Source organism: Lontra canadensis, unplaced genomic scaffold (assembly GCF_010015895.1).
Source record: "Lontra canadensis isolate GAN:19392208 unplaced genomic scaffold, GSC_riverotter_1.0 scaffold75, whole genome shotgun sequence".
NCBI lineage: Eukaryota > Metazoa > Chordata > Mammalia > Carnivora > Mustelidae > Lontra > Lontra canadensis.
Genome location: NW_022631069.1, coordinates 7,166,644 through 7,184,758, shown reverse-complemented (window position 1 = coordinate 7,184,758; position 18,115 = coordinate 7,166,644). Strand labels below are relative to the sequence as shown.

Genomic DNA, 18,115 nt, shown 5'->3' with positions numbered 1-18,115 from the left:
AAAACAGTGCTTGACAAATAGTATGCTGTCAGATAATTTGTTGAATGAATGAATGAATCTGACCAATAATAGCATCTGTCTTGATTTCATAACTCTTAGAGGACAGACTGATTTCCAGGTTTTATGAAGACATATTAAGGATTCCAATACTTCCATATTACTAACAGTTTAATTTTATTAATGGAACTTCCCACTCGGAAAGTTTCAGCACTTCTCCATTACCTACAGAATAAAACCAGACTTGATCTTAGCAAAACTACTTACTGCCTTCTGACTCATCTTATTCTACTCTTCTCTTTTATTATCTCCAAATAAACCCTCTGTTTCTGCGAGACTGGTCTGCTTACAAGAGGCTGTTTTCGCCCCGTACCTTTTGTCAATCTTACGCTTTCCTCATTTGTAATGCCCTCCTTCTCCCCCCCACCCCCCAATCTAAAGCACTTTGGAGAGCTCAATTTAGACCCACCTTCCATTTCCTTACAGTAGTCTTTCACCAACCCAGCCCGTATTCATCTCCCCTTTCCTCTTAAGTTCTGTGCTCTGTATTTGTACTAGTAATTTGGCTTTGAATTAGTTATTTTTAAATGATTGATAGATCTTTACTGAGGGCTATTATTTGTATAAATTCTTTTGCTAACAGTGATAAAGTATAAAAGATTTAAAAAGCCAAGGTGCTGACTATATACAGTCTTTAAAAAAAAAAAATCTTGATGCCCAAGCTCTACCCTATATCTGTTACCTCAGAATGTCTGTGGTTGAAACCTAAGCATCAGTATTTTTAAAGTTCTTCAGGGTGTCCTAACATATAACAAAAAAGTTCAGAACCATCAGCTTAAGGCAAAAGGGGATTCGTTGGCCTCTTGCACTATTCTTTTTTTCTTTTTTTAAAAATGATTTTATTTATTTATTTATTTATTTATTTATTTGAGAATGAGAGAGAGCACATGACTGGGGGTTTGGGAGCAAAGAGAGAAGGAGAAGACTCCCTGCTCAGCAGGGAGTCTGATGGGGTGCTTGACCCCAGGACCCTGGGATCATGACTTGAGCGAGCGGAAGGCAGACGCTTAACTGACTGAGCCCCCCAGGCACCCTCCCCACCCCATTCACTATTCTTTCACAGAAATCTGAACTTTAAAGAAAACATCTTATTCAAAATTCAGTAATATATAGGTATTTACTTAGGTAAAGAAAGTTAAGTATTTGCTATGTGTAAGTCTCTCATGTTACCTCATTGGATTCTTAAAACAATCCTAGATATGAGCAGGTATTATATCTACAAATGAAGAAACAAAGACCTAAGCAATTAAATGTTAAAGCCAGCATGTGAAACCACATCTAACTCCCAAAGGTTTTGAAGAAAAATTAAAATTGGTAAAAAGATGTAACTTTGAGTTAGAATGCCATAAATGCCAGTTGTGCAGTAGATCTTAATTTCAGAAGCGTTTGTTTCCATGCAGCAGAGGTTTTCACCACTGAACGCTACCCTTTTGGACTTTGGTCATTGCTCTCAGCATCTGCATCTCAAGGTGTTTAGTGTGGATTTTTCCCTAGTTTCGTACTTGGTCTTCCTGTTTCCAAAACGATGCCCATTGTATATATGGCACTTGGAATCTTTGACCTGTCTGCCCAGTCACCTAGAATAGATGGTGAGAGTGTGTACATTTTAACCCACCTCCTAAGCAGCAGGTTGCTTACATGATCTTTTCACTCATTTTTATCTTTTTATCTGACTCATTAGTACATATCTGACTTTCCTACTTCCTCAGTTCTTTTTTTTTTTTTTTTAAGATTTTTTATTTATTTGGCAGAGAGAGACAGATCACAAGTAGGCAGAGGCAGGCAGAGAGAGAGAGGGAAGCAGGCTCCCTGTTGAGCAGAGAGCCTGATACAGGGCTCCATCCCAGAACCCCAGGATCATGACCTGAGCTGAAGGCAGAGGCTTAACCCACTGAGCCACCCGGGCACCCCTACTTACTCAGTTCTTGATCTAGACACTTAGATCCTCTAATTAAAACAAATAGGGTCTTGGGGCACCAGGGTGGCTCAGTTAAGCATCTGCCTTCTGCTCAGGTCGTGATCCCAGGGTCCTGGGATCCAGCCCCAAGTTGGGCTTCCTGCTGAGCAGGGAGACTGCTTCTCCCTCTGCCTGCTACTCTGCTTGCTCATCTGCTTATACTCACGCTCACACTCTCTCTGTGTCAAATAAATAAATAAAATCTTCAAAAAAATAAATAGGGTATTTTACCTCCTTCCATATGAATATCAGTGCTATTTTGCATTTAAGGTAAGACATTTTTTAAGGGTTCACTGAGATTGAGCCAGTACTTAATTTTTTTTTTTTCTGTTCAATAGTTGGTGTCTTATGGCTTACCACTGACTTTGAACTTCTAAATGAACACTTAAGACATATACTTGGAAATCTTTTTATCAACATTCTGAGGTTTTATATTAGAGTCCAGAATGAGAATGAAGGGACAATTTCCTTCTAACTTGGTGCGTAGAGAAGTTAAAAGGGAATGGTTGGGAAAATAAAATAGACAAGAGCTGATTTTTTGTGTCTCTTGTTTTATGCTTAAATATGTCATGTTTGTATACTGTTATACTAGGTGACATAAAATACAACAATGACCCTGTTAAAGAAAAATTATTCTGACACTTGTTAAAATAAGAAGACTTTATTCAGTATTTTTGTATTAGGGGAGAGAGCTAGAGCTCAGCTCCAAATAAGGTAAAAACACTGGGGAGCTATAGCCATCAAGCAGAGTAAGGGGGTCAGTGATAGAAAATTACTAAGAGGACACATCAAGGGTAGAGGGATTCTTGCTAAACAGCTCTAACAGGATTCTTGTTAAAGGCAGATTGAGGACTTATACTTCAAAGGTGGGGGATAAGGAGCTTGATCAGATATCAGAAGTGGGGGAATTCTCACTAGACTTACAACAGGATTCTTGGTACGACTGGGTTAGGCAGGTGCTAGATAGGATGGAGCCAAGATCAAGGCCTGGCTGAGGAGAGAGCTCAGAGGAGCCTAACATTTGGTCAAGGAGAGACTTTGATACTTCCATGTATGTTATGTACTTACTTCAATAAATTTTCAAGCAATTATTCTTTAGAGTTGATAGAGTTTTAAAAATGAAATTGTTGGGAGGTCCTTTCTGTTTGCTAGATGGAATGCTGCCCAATTCATGAATCATTTAATAAAGCCAATTAAATCTTCCATGAATGAATGAGTGAATGAAATTGTTCTACTTAAGACAAACTTGCCTGCTTTCCCTACCTATTGTCTGTATCTGACAAACTTAAAATTGGTTGCTATAGAGAAAACGGTTTCTAAGAACTACTTTAAAATGGCTTTTAAATGATGGACGTGCCATCATTTGTTTTTTATAGTATCTATCCTAATTTAAAACATTTTGTGCTTTTGGGGCGCTTGGGTGGCTCAGTGGGTTAAGCCTCTGCCTTCAGCTCAGGTTATGATCTCAGGGTCCTGGGATCGAGCCCCGCATTGGGCTCTCTGCTCAGCAGGGAGCCTGCTTCCCCCTCTCTTTCTCTGCCTACTTGTGATCTCTCTCTCTGTCAAATAAATAAAATCTTTTTTTTTGTAACGATTTTATTTATTTATTTGACAGAGATCACAAGTAGGCAGAGAGGCAGGTAGAGAGAGGGGGGGAAGCAGGCTCCCTGCTGAGCAGAGAGCCTGATGTGGGGCTCAATCCCAGGATCCTGGGATCATGACCTGAGCTGAAGACAGAGGCTTAACGCACTGAGCCACCCAGGTGCCCCTAAATAAAATCTTTAAAAAAAAAAAAAAAAAAAAAGATATTTTGTGCTTTTAAGCCATGCCCTTACTGATAATGATAAACTGTATATAGCTAAATTTTTATTTCTAAGTACATTCTGAGTCTTTATAGTGTCTCTAGTTCTAAACTAGAAAAATAATATTTATTTGAAATTTTTAAAAAACAGCTAACAGTTTTATTTAGTGAAACCAATATTCCATTTGGTCTAGAGATCACTGAGAATATATTTTTTTTCTAGCATTACAGCCCCAAATTCAATTCTCACTAGCCTCTGAGAACCCTCAGCCAGGAGGGATTTTGTTTATTTTGTTTATTTTTTTTTTTTTAAAGATTTTATTTATTTATTTGACAGACAGAGATCACAAGTAGACAGAGAGGCAGGCAGAGAGAGAGGAGGAAGCAGGCTCCCTGCTGAGCAGAGAGCCCGATGCGGGGCTCGATCCCAGGACCCTGAGATCATGACCTGAGCGGAAGGCAGAGGCTCAACCCACTGAGCCACCCAGGCGCCCCGGGATTTTGTTTATTTGATAAAGGCACTGAAACTGGAATTCTGCAGCTTTGATACTATCATATATACATGTTATCAGCTTGGAACCTGCCTATTAAATTATTGCCCCAGACAGTTTATTGTTGATATACTGAAAGCTTTAGAATCAGATGAAGAATTGAACCACATTGAGGCAATGTATTTTTTTTTTAAGATTTCATTTATTTATTTGACAGACAGAGATCACAAGCAGGCAGAGAAGCAGGCAGAGAGAGAGGAGGAAGCAGGCTCCTCGCTGAGCAGAGAGCCCGATGAGGGGCTTGATCCCAGGACCCTGGGATCATGACCTGAGCTGAGGGCAGAGGCTTTAACCCACTGAGCCACCCAGGCACCCCGAGGCAATGTGTGTTTAAAAAAATTTTTTTTCTTGTCAAAATAATATTGAGGGGTGGCCAGTGGGCACCTGGATGGCTCAGTCAGTTAACACCTGCCTTTGGCTTAGGTCATTATCCCAGGGTCCTGGGATGGATCTTCCCATTGGGCTCCTTGCTCAGTGGGGAGTCTGTTTCTCCCTCTGCATCACACTCCCCTCTCCCAGCTCCTGCTCTCACTCTCTCACTGTTTCAAATAAATCTTTTTTTTTAAAAAAAAAAGGTACCATGCTAGGGGGAGGGAGGGAAGAGTAGGCAGAGCACAGTGAATTTTTAAGATGATGAAAATACTCTCTATGATACTATAATGGTAGATACATGTCATATATTTGTCCAGATCCATAGAATGTAAAACACAAAGAATGAACCCTAATGTAAACCCTGGGCCTTGGATGATAATGATGTATCAGTGTAAGTTCATGAAATGAACTAACAAACTACTCTGGTGGGGATGTTAATAACGGAGGACGCTCCTGCTCTCTCGTTCACTCACTCTCTTTCTCAAACAAATAAAGAAAATCTTAAAAAAAAAAAAAAAAAAAAAGTAAAGCCTGAAAACAGAACATCTAAATATCTTCAAACGGGGGAAAAAAAAAAAAAAAGTCTTAGGAAATAGCATTGAATTCCATAGAAACAGAACTTACTCTCCTAAATGGATAAGAATAAGGTAAATCTCTTTCAGGAGGAGAAATGTAGTTATTAATCCTTGAATACTTCTGGAATGATGTAGAATAAAAGTAAGGAAAATAAACATTAATAAAAGTACAACTGGTTACTATTCTTTTTTAAGTCTAGCCTAGTTGAAAGCATAAGTAAACTTTGGAAGATGTGTTACTACTTTAAAGGGAAGTGAAGCAGAGACATTTTGGAGAATTTTTGGTCAGTAAAAAGTTTGCTGATGTTTATAGTTTTTGAAAAAGACTAATGATGGGGAATATAAGGTGACTAGGATCCAAAGAATTTCTAGAAAAGAGAAAGTGTTTTCTTAATAATTTGAAGAGTTTGTTCAGTTTAGTAATTTGAAGCAGCAATTTGTCTGGCTAGGACCAGTTAACAATAGCTGACATTTATTGTGCCTATTTTATTTTTTTTAAGATTTTATTTTTAAGTAATCTCTACACCTGACATAGGGCTTAAACCCACAACCCCAAAATCAAGAGTTGCATGCTCCACCAACTGAGCCAGCCAGGTGCCCCATGTATTAAATATTCTGCTCACAACAAATATTATTATCTTTTTAAATTTCATAACAATTGAAAGTAGATACTATCCCGCTTTAGGGTAAGGATATGATTTAAAGACATTAAGTGACTGACTTTCAAATCCAGGTCTCTCTCCAACTCCAGAGCCTGTATCTTTCCAGTTTACCGTAGTATCCCATAGTAATTTGAAAAGCTAAGAAGACTTTCATAGTATCCTGTTATTCGGAAGAATTTTTGTAAACATTTAGTAATTGCCTTCTATGTGCTTTTTGTTGGACTTTGTATAGTACAGAAAAGGAAAGCAAGGCAGTTTTCAAAGAAAACTTTAGTTTTGGGGGACAGAATAGTATCTATAGAACTAATTATCATAGCAGTTATATTTTGGGTGCTATAATAAATGTTCAAGCAAAGTATGGTATAGTATGGTAGAGGATTCTTGAAATTGTAAGTACTTGGAGTACTTCTTGGAAAGAAACAGAAGAACCCAACCTTTAAAGATAGGAAGGGTTTAGACGGGCAAAGATAAGTGGAGAAGCAAAACTTTCAAGGATAGTGTAAGTCAATCCCAGAAGCAAAGTCTTTAATACACACAGTAGTCTAATGAGGGAGGTCAAGGTTTTGGTAGACACCAAAAAGAGAAACAAGCTGGCAGAGATTTGGCTCCTGAAGTATTCAAAGTTTGGGCAGTATAAACGGGCCTGGGCCTTCCTGGTAATAGAATGGGGCTATTATCTAGGGGAAATTTCTTCCTTGCCTGTACAGAATTATCCAGTAACATTCAAACAGAGCTGCAGTTGTTAAATACTCTAGTCCTGTTTTATGTGATCGTCAAGAAAATCATTTTTAAATCAGTTATGAAGGTATACTGTTGAAATATGTGGATCTGTTATTAAAAGATTATTTAATAAGCTAAAAACCCAAGTTTTATAAATTTTCTAAGTGTCTTTTAATATATTTTCTAAAGCTTCTTACTATAGTATTTGAAAATTAACAAAATTAGCAGTTTCTGGGGTAACAATAAGATATATTAATCGGTTTGATGTTTAAACTTTCAGTACAGGTATTAGTAATAATGAAATTTTGAATCTTGCAAGGATTAGGTATTTTCTTTATTTCCCCCTTTTGGAGAGGTGAAAAGATAAGAATGGGAGGAAAACTTATCTCTAGGAAAATCTAGGAAAACTTATCTCTGATACTTACAGAGTCTAAATTCTCCCTTTTTAGGTTAGAAACATAGTACACTGGATTCCGTGAAATTAACATTATTGCAGTATTTAAGTATATGAAGGGATGGAATTGTGTGTGAGACTTGAGTTATTCTCTCTTCAAAATACATATGCAGGCACCTGGCTGGCTCAGTCTGTGGTGACTCAAGAGTCTGTGTGACTCTTGACTTCAGGTCATCATCTTGGGGTTGTGAGACTGAGCCTGCTTAAGAATCTCTTTCCTTTTTCTTCTGCCCCTGCCCCACTCTAAAAACATAAATAAAAATAAATATTTTTTTTAAACTTTTTAAAAAAGTGTACATGGAGGGACTCCTGGTTGGCTCAGTTGGTGGATTGTGTGACTACTAATCTTCAGCTTGTAGGTTTGAGCCCCTCCACTGGGTGTAGAAATTAGTTAAAATATTGTACAAAATAAAATATATGCGGAGTTATATCCTTCACTGCAGATGACTGCTATGTGCAGTGAAACTATTACTTTATGGAACAGGAATTTATTTTAAAAGCCTTGTTTTTGGTTTGTTTTTTAAAGCAGCAGTTAAGTTTTTGTTCCACCAGAACCTCCATAACAGTGATTCTCTCCTAGGCTGGGGATGACATGCCTCCCCTCTATAGGATATATGCTTTTTTTAAAAAAATCAATTTTATTTATTTGAGAGAGAGAGAGTGAGTGAGTGGGAGAGCACAAGCAGAGGGAGAAGGAGAAGCAGGTTCCCTACTAAGCTGAGAGCCTGATGCAGGGCTCGATCCCGGGATCCTGGAATCATGACCTGAGCAGAAGGCAGATGCTTAACTAGCTGAGCCACCCAGGAGCCCTGATATACCTGCTTTCAACTTTTCTTCCCCTACCCCAGTCTTACAAATGATTGATTAAATCACTGTTTTTAGAAGTGTCATCCCTCGGGACACCTGGGTGGCTCAGTGGGTTAAAGCCTCAGGATCCTGGGATCAAGCCCCACATCGGGCTCTCTGCCCCTCGGGAGCCTGCCTCTCTGCCTACTTATGACTCTGTCAAATAAATAATAAAATAAAAATATTAAAAAAAAATGAAAGTGTCATCCCTCATTTGCATTGCCCCCCAAAATATTTTTGCGATCTCTAACTACTTAGCCATTTCACTTTCCCTTTTTACTTCTGCCACTGATTTGGTTTACCTCTACCAAATTTCATCTTGTTTTTATTTATTTATTTATTTGAAAGAGAATGAGTGATCACAAGCAGTGGGGAGGGGTAGAGGGAAAAGCAGACTCCCTGTTGAGCAGGGAGCCCAAAGTGGGACTCTGTCCTAGGACCCTGGGATCATGACCTAACCTGAAGGCAGGTGCTTAACGGACTGAGTCAGCCAGGTGCCCTTCATCTCATTAATTTTGACCAAGTTTTAAAGCTAGATAATACTGATTTTTTTTTAGAGATTTTATTTATTTATTTATTTATTTGAGAGGGAGAATGAGGAAGAGAGAGAGCATGAGAAGAGGGAGGGTCAGAGGGAGAAGCAAGACTCCCTGCCAAGCAGGGAGCCTGATGCGGGACTCAATCCCGGGACTCTAGGATCATGACCTGAGCCAAAGGCAGTCACTTAGCCAACTGAGCTACGCAGGTGCCCTAGATAATACTGACTTTTAGAGTTATTTATTTTTTTTTAAAGATTTTTTATTTTATTTATTTTTAAGGATTTTATTTATTTGACAGAGAGAGAGAGAGAGAGATCACAAGTAGGAAGAGAGGCAGAAAGAGAGGAGGAAGCAGGCTCCCTGCTGAGCAGAGAGCCCGATGCGGGGCTCGATCCCAGGACCCTGGGACCGTGACCCGAGCTGAAGGCAGAGGCTTTAACCCACTGAGCCACCCAGGCGCCCCTTAGAGTTATTTTTTATCATTGTATTTATCCCTCCTAACTTTATTTCAACTACAGCTTTTATAAGCAAGGCTCTGACTCATTTCCTGACTTAAAAAAAAAAAAATTCTAAAAGGACTAGGCTAAATCCATGTGATACCATGCTAAAAACAATCCTTCTGAATTTTAATACCTGTTACTACTGCGTAGTACAGTTGATTGTCCATTTGTATGTCCACCTCTGTATAGGTATGTGACCTCGGATAAGGCACTTAAACTCTGAACCTGTTCCTTTTATAGTGGGGATAAGTGTCTCTTGCCTGCCTTCTTAAACAAGCTGTTTTAAGATCAGAAGAGAAGCTGGTTATGAAAGAGTTTTGTAAACAATAAAATAGTAGTCATTCATTTACATTCCTAGCATGTGCCAGGTCTCAGTTCTGGATATACAGCAAGGAACAAACATGATGAGTTTTTTACGTTCTGTGCCAGGGCTTGGCCAGTCTGATCCACTACATGTTTTTATATAGACTACACGCTAATGTTTTCTGAATGTTTAGGGGGAAAAACCAGAAGAAGAATATTTCATGACATGGGAAAATTACATGAAATATAAATTAGAGTATCCAAAATAATGTTCTCATTAGCTCAGTGGAGGTGGAGGTAGCTGGGTGGCTCAGTCTGTTAAGCATCTGATCATGATCCTGGGGTCCTGATACAGAGTCCAGGGTCCGCCTTCCTGCTTGGTGGGGAGTCTGCTTCTCCCTCTCCCTCTACCACTCCCCCTGCGTGTGCTCTCTTACTCATTCTCTCTCTCTCTGTCAAATAAATACATAAAATCTTTAAAAAAATAATTAGCAGGCCACCTGGGTGTCTTGGTTGGTTGGGCATCTGCCTTCAGCTTGGGTTCTGATCTCTGAGTCCTAGGATCAGCAGGCCTGCTCTTTTGGCGGCGGGGCGGGGGGGGGGGGGCACTTCTCCCTCACCCTCTGCCTGCTGCTCCTCTTGCTTATATTTGCTCTCTCTCTCAAATGAATAAATAAATTTTCTTAAAAATTTAGCTCAGTGGCAATAATCCTTTACAATATATACATTTATTAAATCGCATCTTACACTTTAAATATCTTATAACTTTATTTCCCAGTAGTACCTCAGTTAAAAATGAGTAAAACTTATTTGAACATACTGTGCTCATTTGTTTACAGTTGGGACCAAGACCATGTGCCCCACATAGCTCTAAAATGTTTACTGTCTGGCCTTTTACATTAGTAGTTTCCTGGCAGTTTACATTAGCAGTTTGCTCTGTGTTCTTGGAATGCTTTTGGGGGTATTGAGAAAGAAACATTAGGATAGTTCTTTTTTTTTCTTTTTCTAGAGTGAGGGAGGGGGAAGGGAAGCAGAGACAAAAGAGAGAATCTTAAGCAGGCTCCACACCCAGCACAGAGCCCTACACGGGGCTTGATCTCACAGCCCTAAGATCATGACCTGAGCTGAGATCCAGAGTTGGACGCTTAACTGACTGAGCCCACGAGATGTCCTTGTAGTGGTAATAAGTTTATTGAAGAACAAGCAGGTAAATGGGCTACAGTTGTGAAGGGTGCAGAAAGTATCATGGCTAATTTGTATATAGGAGTCAGGAAATCAGAAGGTGACTTTTTTTTTTTTAAGATTCTATTTATTTATCTGAGAGACCGACACAGCGAGAGAGGAAACACAAGCATGGGGAGTCGGAGAGGGAGAAGCAGGGTTCGGCTAAGCAGGGAGCCCAGTTTGGGGCTTGATCCCAGGACTCTGGGATTAAGACCTGAGCCAAAAGCAGACACTTAACCCCTGAGCCATCCAGGCACCCCAGAAGGTGACATTTGAACAGAGATTTGAATGAAGAGTGATGCTCTGACAGAAGAGTATTTCTGGCAAAAGGGACAAGAAATGTAATCATCCTGAGGCAGTAGTGTAGCTAGCTGTAAGGTCTCAGAGCTGGACAGTAGGAGATGGGGTGAGGGAACCAAATATTGAAGGGCCTTGGAGACCATGGAGCAGATTTTATATTTTTATAGAGAATATATAAATGTAGCATTAAGATTTCAACTACTGTTTCAAGGTATTTTTATGGTATTGTTACAGTGAGAAATCACCTTGCCACTTCAGAGTCTGTTGTCAAAGACTGGCAAATTCTAAGACTTACCTGATACTACGTAGCCCACTTTTTTTAAATAACTCTCAGAAAATCACATGGGTATTGACCATGACAGTGTTTTTGGGATCCACCTTTGGCATTTAATGATGACTACATTCTTTTTAACCATTCATTTAGAATTTCACCCTTGCTGTTGCATATATGTCTCCACCTCTCACCAGCTTTCATTTAAAAGTGGGGGTGTTTTCATTTCTATAATTGGACATTTTTCCTATTTTATTTTCTTTAAGATTTTACATATTCATTAGAGAGAGAGAGAGAGACAGAGCACGGGGCGGAGGGGGGGAGTGTGTGGGGAGAGGCAGAGGAGGAAGGAGAAGCAGACTGCCTGCTGAGCTGGGAGCCTGGCATGGGGCTGGATCCCAGGATTTGGAGATCATGACCTGAGCCAAAGGCAGACGTTTAACCATTTAAGCCACCTGGGTGCCCCCATTTTTCCTATTCTTGATATTCTCAGATTTATGGGGATCACTTTTTTTCCCAGCACTTTAATTATAATTCTTCAGCACTTAAGCCTGAATTCAGATACTACTAACTCGATATTCCTCCTTCTCTGACTTTTGTGCACTTTGTGGTTTTTTTTTTTCTTTAGAAAATGGAAGCAAGCTTTTAGTTTACTTTTCTCTTTCAACATCATCCCTTCATTTTACCAGTTAACTATCCTGTACTTTCGAGCATTACGCACTGTGCAGCTACGAAGTGAATAAGGCTAAGCTCCTGGTCAAAAAGCCTATGCAAAATATGACTTTGAAAAGCCTTCCTTGTTGCTTTCAGCATTTTACCAGCCTCATGTTATCCTGTCCTTCAGCTTCCTTGACCTATAGCTTCCTTGACCCATTGCTTTCAGTTTTGATGTCACTCCAAAGCCTTTATCTTGTTTATGTCCTCTTTCATCTTTTTTTTTTTTAAAGACTTTATCTCATACCCAGCGTGGGGTTCGAATTCACAACCCCAAGATAAAGAGTCTCATGCTCTACTGACTGAGCCAGTTAGGTGCTCCTCTTTCATCTTTAAAAAAAATTAATTTATTGGATGGGAGATGTTGGCATGCTCCTCTTTGGATTTTTAAAAATTTAAAAATTATCTTTAATGTACAAGTAATGAAGTAATGGGTGAAATAGATAAAGGGGAGTAAGAAGTATTAACTTCCAGGAAAAAAGTTCTCTTAATCATACAAGTAATTTATATTCCTTGTACAGCTTTTTGAATATGGAGATAAGCCCAAAAAGAAAAGAAAAATATCTTGTAATACCAGAGGAAGTCCTAATTAAAATTAGTAGCTACAGTTGTAGGTGAATATATTTACTCTTAATAAAACAGGAATACACCATTGTGTGAACTTTTTCACTCAACAGCAGATGATAAACATCAACCTGTGTTAACAGATAGAACACTTCTCAGACTTTTTTTGCTCCCAGGACCCCTTTGCACTCTTAGGAATCAAGTTTTTATTTATATAGCTTATATCTATTTACTAAATATCAAAACTTAAGAGGGTTTTTTTATAAGTTTTTAATTTTTTTTTAAAGATTTTATTTATTTATTTGGTAGACAGAGATCACAAGTAGAGAGGCAGGCAGAGAGAGAGAGAGAGGAGGAAGCAGGCTCCCTGCTAAGCAGAGAGCCCGATGCGGGGCTTGATCCCAGGACCCCGGGATCATGACCTGAGCCGAAGGCAGAGGCTTTAACCCACTGAGCCACCCAGGCGCCCCAAAACTTAAGAGATTTTTAAAGCATTAGTTCATTTAAAAACATAATTATTACATGTTAATATAAATGATCGGTATTTTGTTCTGGGGGGAAAAAAACTATTTTCCAAAACAAAACAAAAAGTAGTGGGAAAAGTAGAACTGTTTTACATTTTGCAAATCTTTTAAATATTTACATTCATTTTTTTGTACAGTGTTGTCTTAGTTTATACATATTGTTTCCTCTGACTGGAATGCCCTCCTTGATATTATTCATCCTTCAGTCCAGCTCATACGTCACTGTATTTAAAGGCTACCCCACCCCTCCTTACATGCATTAGAGCTGATTACATCTTCTTGGTGCCTCACTGTGGTCTTTACTACTTGCTGTGTATGTGTCAGGTTCTTGAACTACACACACTTCAATTTTCTTGACTGAAGGGAGTTTCACAACTATGTGAGGGTTATGGGGAAAGCACCTGGACAGACGTGGGATAGACCACAGCCACTCAGCAGATTTGCCACAAATAGACTACAAAATAGTTTGCTGTCAAAGTAGGTTTACTAATTTCTTAAATGAGTGATTGACACCAACAGTTGATGAGGACAGAAATATGATTAACTGCACAGGCCAATGCAAATATACACAGTTGGCAATCCATATGGGAACTGTTAGTCCTGTGTAGTGTAATTTTCATGAGTCGAGCAACATTTCTTATTTCCTAGTTAGAGCTGCTCTTTTTATTGTTAGTTAATGTAAGAGCTTTATGGAGTATTTCTTCTTAATCTCCATCAGTTTTCATCCCAGAAAAATAATACATTATCTGTAATTACCCTGTCCTGACAGGGTTCTCAAATTTTATGTACATAGAATATTTTAAGGTGTGTGGTGTGGATTCCTTGCCTCTGCTTCCATACACATACAGGTTTTGTTTTCTAAGTCTTAAAAAATCAGGTAGAGTTTTATAGCTCAAAGAAATTTTGCAGATATTCTCATCTCTTTTAGGAGTTGGATTATAATGAGGCAATTCAGGACCAAAAAAAGGTTAGTTAGATTCTAGTGTTTCTAGAATCACAAATCCAGTTAGTTAATGGACTGACACAGCTAGTAATTAGAATCCAGGTTTCTGGTCTGCCTTGTTCCACAATCAGTAGACCTTTCTTGATGAAGAAATAAGTTTGTCCATGGGACAGCTTTTCTTTTATTCTTAGAATAAGAGTGTAGTCATATAAGATCTCTTCTGTATAAACCTAAAGTTGTAAAGTGTTTTTTGTCTTTTTCTTATTTTCTTCTCAGTTCCCAGCCTTATTTTCAAGACTCCTGAAATTCTTTTTCCTGCTTAAGAATGGTTTGACTTTGATGGTAGCCTTAATTTGATTGGGTCAACAAAAAATTTAAATTGTGTGAAGGAGGGGCGCTTGTGTGGCTCAGTCATTAAGCAGCTGCCTTTGGCTCAGGTCATGATCCCAGGGTCCTGGAATCAAGCCCACATTGAGCTCCCTGCTCCACAGGGAGCCTGCTTCTCCCTCTTCCCCTGCTTGTGTTCCCTCTCTGGCTGTGTCTCTCTCTGTCAAATAAATAAATAAAATCTTTAAAAAATAATAAATTGTTTGAAGGAAATTAAGAGGTCAACAGAGGATGCCTATTTGGAAAGTAGGGCTTAGTTTTTTGGTAGATATATCATGTTCCTCTTTGCCTCTCATCAGTGGATTGAATCATCTTCATACTCATTATCACATCAAAAATTAGGGAATTTTCATCATTTTTTCTGTCATAGTGTGTTAGAATTATACTGAGACTTATTTGAGGTCAGTCCTATTATTGCTAACATCATAATTATATATTTAAAATGCCAAATGATACTCCACATTATTTTTTCTTTTAAATGGGTTTGTACATTCTTTGTATTTCACATTTGACTTGATGAGAGTTAAGAGATTAAATTATATGGCAGACTGAGCACATGGTTTCACCTCACAGTTTATGCCAAATCTTTTTTTCTTTTTTTTTTTTTTTTATTTTATTTTTTATAAACATATAATATATTTTTTCCCCAGGGGTACAGGTCTGTGAATCGCCAGGTTTACACACTTCACCGCACTCATCATAGCACATACCCTCCCCAGTGTCCATAATAACCCCACCCCCCCTCTCCCAAACCCCCTTCCCCCAGCAACCCTCAGTTTGTTTTGTGAGATTAAGAGTCACTTATGGTTTATCTCCCTCCCAATCCCATCTTGCTTCATTTATATGCCAAATCTTATTAGAATGGAAAGAGTGGGGGAAAATCGAATGAGAGGAGAAATGAACTAGTAACTTTTAAAAAGTGGGAGTGCCATCATTGGACCAAAACTTTTTAGCAGTTCTTCATAGAAAGAAAGCAGAATGGTAAATTCATAGTGGTGAGAAGTAAGATGAGAAGAAATTATAACCCAAAGTACATTAAAGAAAACTGTTATGGAAGTAGGAGTCATTTGGAGGAACTTTATTTTAAAAAATTTGGGGGGGGCACCTGGGTGGCTTAGTGGGTTAAAGCCTCTGCCTTCGGCTTGGGTCATGATCCCAGGGTCCTGGGATCAAGCCCCATATCGGGCTCTCTGCTCAGTGGGGAGCCTGCTTCCTCCTCTCTCTCTCTGCCTGCCTCTCTGCCTACTTGTGATCTTTGTCTAACTTGTGATCTCTGTCTGTGAAATAAATAAATAATATCTTTAAAAAAATCTTTTTTTTTTTTAAAGATCATTTATTTATTTAACAGAGAGAGAGAGAGAGAGACAGCAGGAGAGGAACCGAAGTAGGGGGAGTGGAAAGGGAGAAGCAGGCTTCCCCGCAGAGCAGGAAGCCTGATGCAGGGCTCAGTCCCCAGGACACTGTGATCATGACCTGAGCCAAAGGCAGATGCTTAATGTCTGAGCCACACAGGCGCCCCATGGAGGAACTTTATTTAAGGAGCAAGAAAGAAAAGATTCAAAAGAATCTTAGTGTAGATTGATTGGGGAACTTTTCTGTAAGCTAACTCTACCACTTGGCTCCTCTTTTCTCTCCCATTTGGCCTGAACTGCAGACAGAAATCCATTTGTCCTCAGAATATAGCATGAGAATGAGCATTGAGAGCAGAGAGGCGGGGTAGTACCTCTGGCCCTTATGAGGCACCCTCAGAAATTAATCTGCTCATACCCACTGCTCATACCCAGCAGCAAGTCTACTTTTTCCCTCCCCTGTAATCACTGGAGACAAACTGCAGGTAAACAGAACAGGTAAGCTAAATTAAATTCAAGGAGGAACACCAAATATTTCTGGAAAACCAATACTATGGAAGAAAATCACCAAACTCAAGCAAAAAGCAGATCTAAATTCTTAGGAGACAGTCCATAGAACAAGACTTTAAAGTCAGTATAGTTTAAAAAAAAAGTAATACCCTCAAGGAGACTCAAGAGATTATTACACACAAAAAAATAAAAGTTGTGGAAATTTAAAATAGGACAGTTAAAATAATTATCTGAATAGCAAAGTAGACTTAACTGAAGAGCATTTTAGTGAACTGAAAAATGGAGCTCTGAGGCCTTCTCCCCAAATAAAGTATATAACATAACAATAGAAGATAAAAATCTAGGAGAAAAAAAATGTGATATACAGATCAGATTCTATGATTTCAACATCCGTCTCTAATAGGAGATCCAGAAAAGTAGAATGGCAGTAGGGAGCAGGAGAGGGAGTTAGAAGGAAGAACGGAAGAAATTTTGTCTGTAGTATTCTTTAAGACCTTTAATGGTGTTTAATAGTTTAGGTGATGTCATTTTGTCTTATTTTTAAAATTAGGGGACACTGCTTGCATTGTTGCATCATTATTAGGTATGCTGTAGAATTTTGGTAGATAATCCTTTTTCAAGTTTAAGAAGTTTATTCCTACCCCAAATTAGTAGTTCTGTGGTTTTATGATATTTGAGTGTTGAATTTTGTCTTTTTTTCCCAGCATGAGTTAAGAGAATCACAAGGGTTTGCTCCTTTATACTGATTTATTGGTATTGAACCATTCTGCATGGCTGTAAACACCATAAACACAATTTGGTATCCTACCAGTTTACTAATTTATTTAGTTTTGTTTAAATGTTTATAAGAGATTAGGATCATAGATTTCTCTTTTTGTGACTGTGGTGTATTTGGAGGAAATTTTTAAATTAGCAATAATTGTGCTCGGATAATCCTCGTTGGCTTTGATACTGCCAACTGCACAAAGCTCTAACTGTAGTATATTTTGACCAAAAACTGATTATTCAGCTTTTTAAAGAAAAATAAAACTTAAAGCAGCATAGATATCCCTAAATCAGGACTAAGTTATATTGATGCTAAAAGTTTTGGGATATTTTGTGAAAAAAAAATTTTTTTCTCCTAAACAGTAAAGGTTTAAATAGGAAGTGTTATTTCAAGGAATGTGATGAAATTTTTGTAATCTGTTATATTCTTTTATATATTAGTCTCATTTTATATCTTTTTAGGTGCGCATAGCTGCTAAATTCATCACTCATGCACCCCCAGGGGAATTTAATGAAGTGTTCAATGGTGAGTAAATATTAGTATATTTTAAGCTCTCCTTAATTACATATAAGCTATCTCTTTTAATCCTTACAGCACATTATAGCTATAGCTAAGGAAGTCAAGATTCAAATAGGTGAAAGTAACTTATCCATTGTCACCTAGCTAGTCAAGTGTCAGAGCAAGGATTCTCACCCAGCTCTGAGTCAAAAGCAAATTCTTAACCCATAATTGAGGTTACCTATCTTATGTGAGAAAAGATCTAAAGTAGTTTAATACTGATTAAGTAGTGAAGCAATATTAAATTGTTTTCATAGTCTTTTATCATTATAAATCGTAGCTTAAGCTTCTTCAGTGCTTTCACTCAAGACATGCCCATAATGCATACGGGACACGTTCTAAAACCATTGGGGCTGAACTCATTGCGTCTGGGTGGCTTGTCACATATACAGCTTCCAGCGTTACTTTCCTCTTAGGATTTCTCTTTCATTAAATCTGAGGTAGAATTGGGTAATCTGTTTTATCAGGTTCTCCTAGGTGATTCTGAGTCATAGCCAGTTTGGGAACCACTTTTCCAATACATTTATAACCTTCTGTGCTACTCACTGGCTTAACATAATATAGAATGAAAAATGTAGATGAGGCATCTCGAACTTCATGATAAAATCGATCATTACAATCCCATTTTAAGTTGTTAAATTCATCGTAAAGTTCTTTGTGCACCTTGG

At 38.4% G+C, this 18,115-nt stretch overlaps 1 protein-coding gene across 1 annotated transcript in view; it reads left to right on the top strand.

Moving 5' to 3' along the window:
* The window catches only part of CAPZA1 (capping actin protein of muscle Z-line subunit alpha 1), a 48,880-nt gene that overhangs the window by 6,780 nt on the left and 23,985 nt on the right, over nt 1–18,115 (top strand). The window contains exon 2 of the mRNA XM_032881444.1: nt 17,351–17,414. Within this exon, the coding sequence (XP_032737335.1) occupies nt 17,351–17,414 (64 nt within the window). The remainder of the gene's footprint in view (nt 1–17,350; nt 17,415–18,115) is intronic.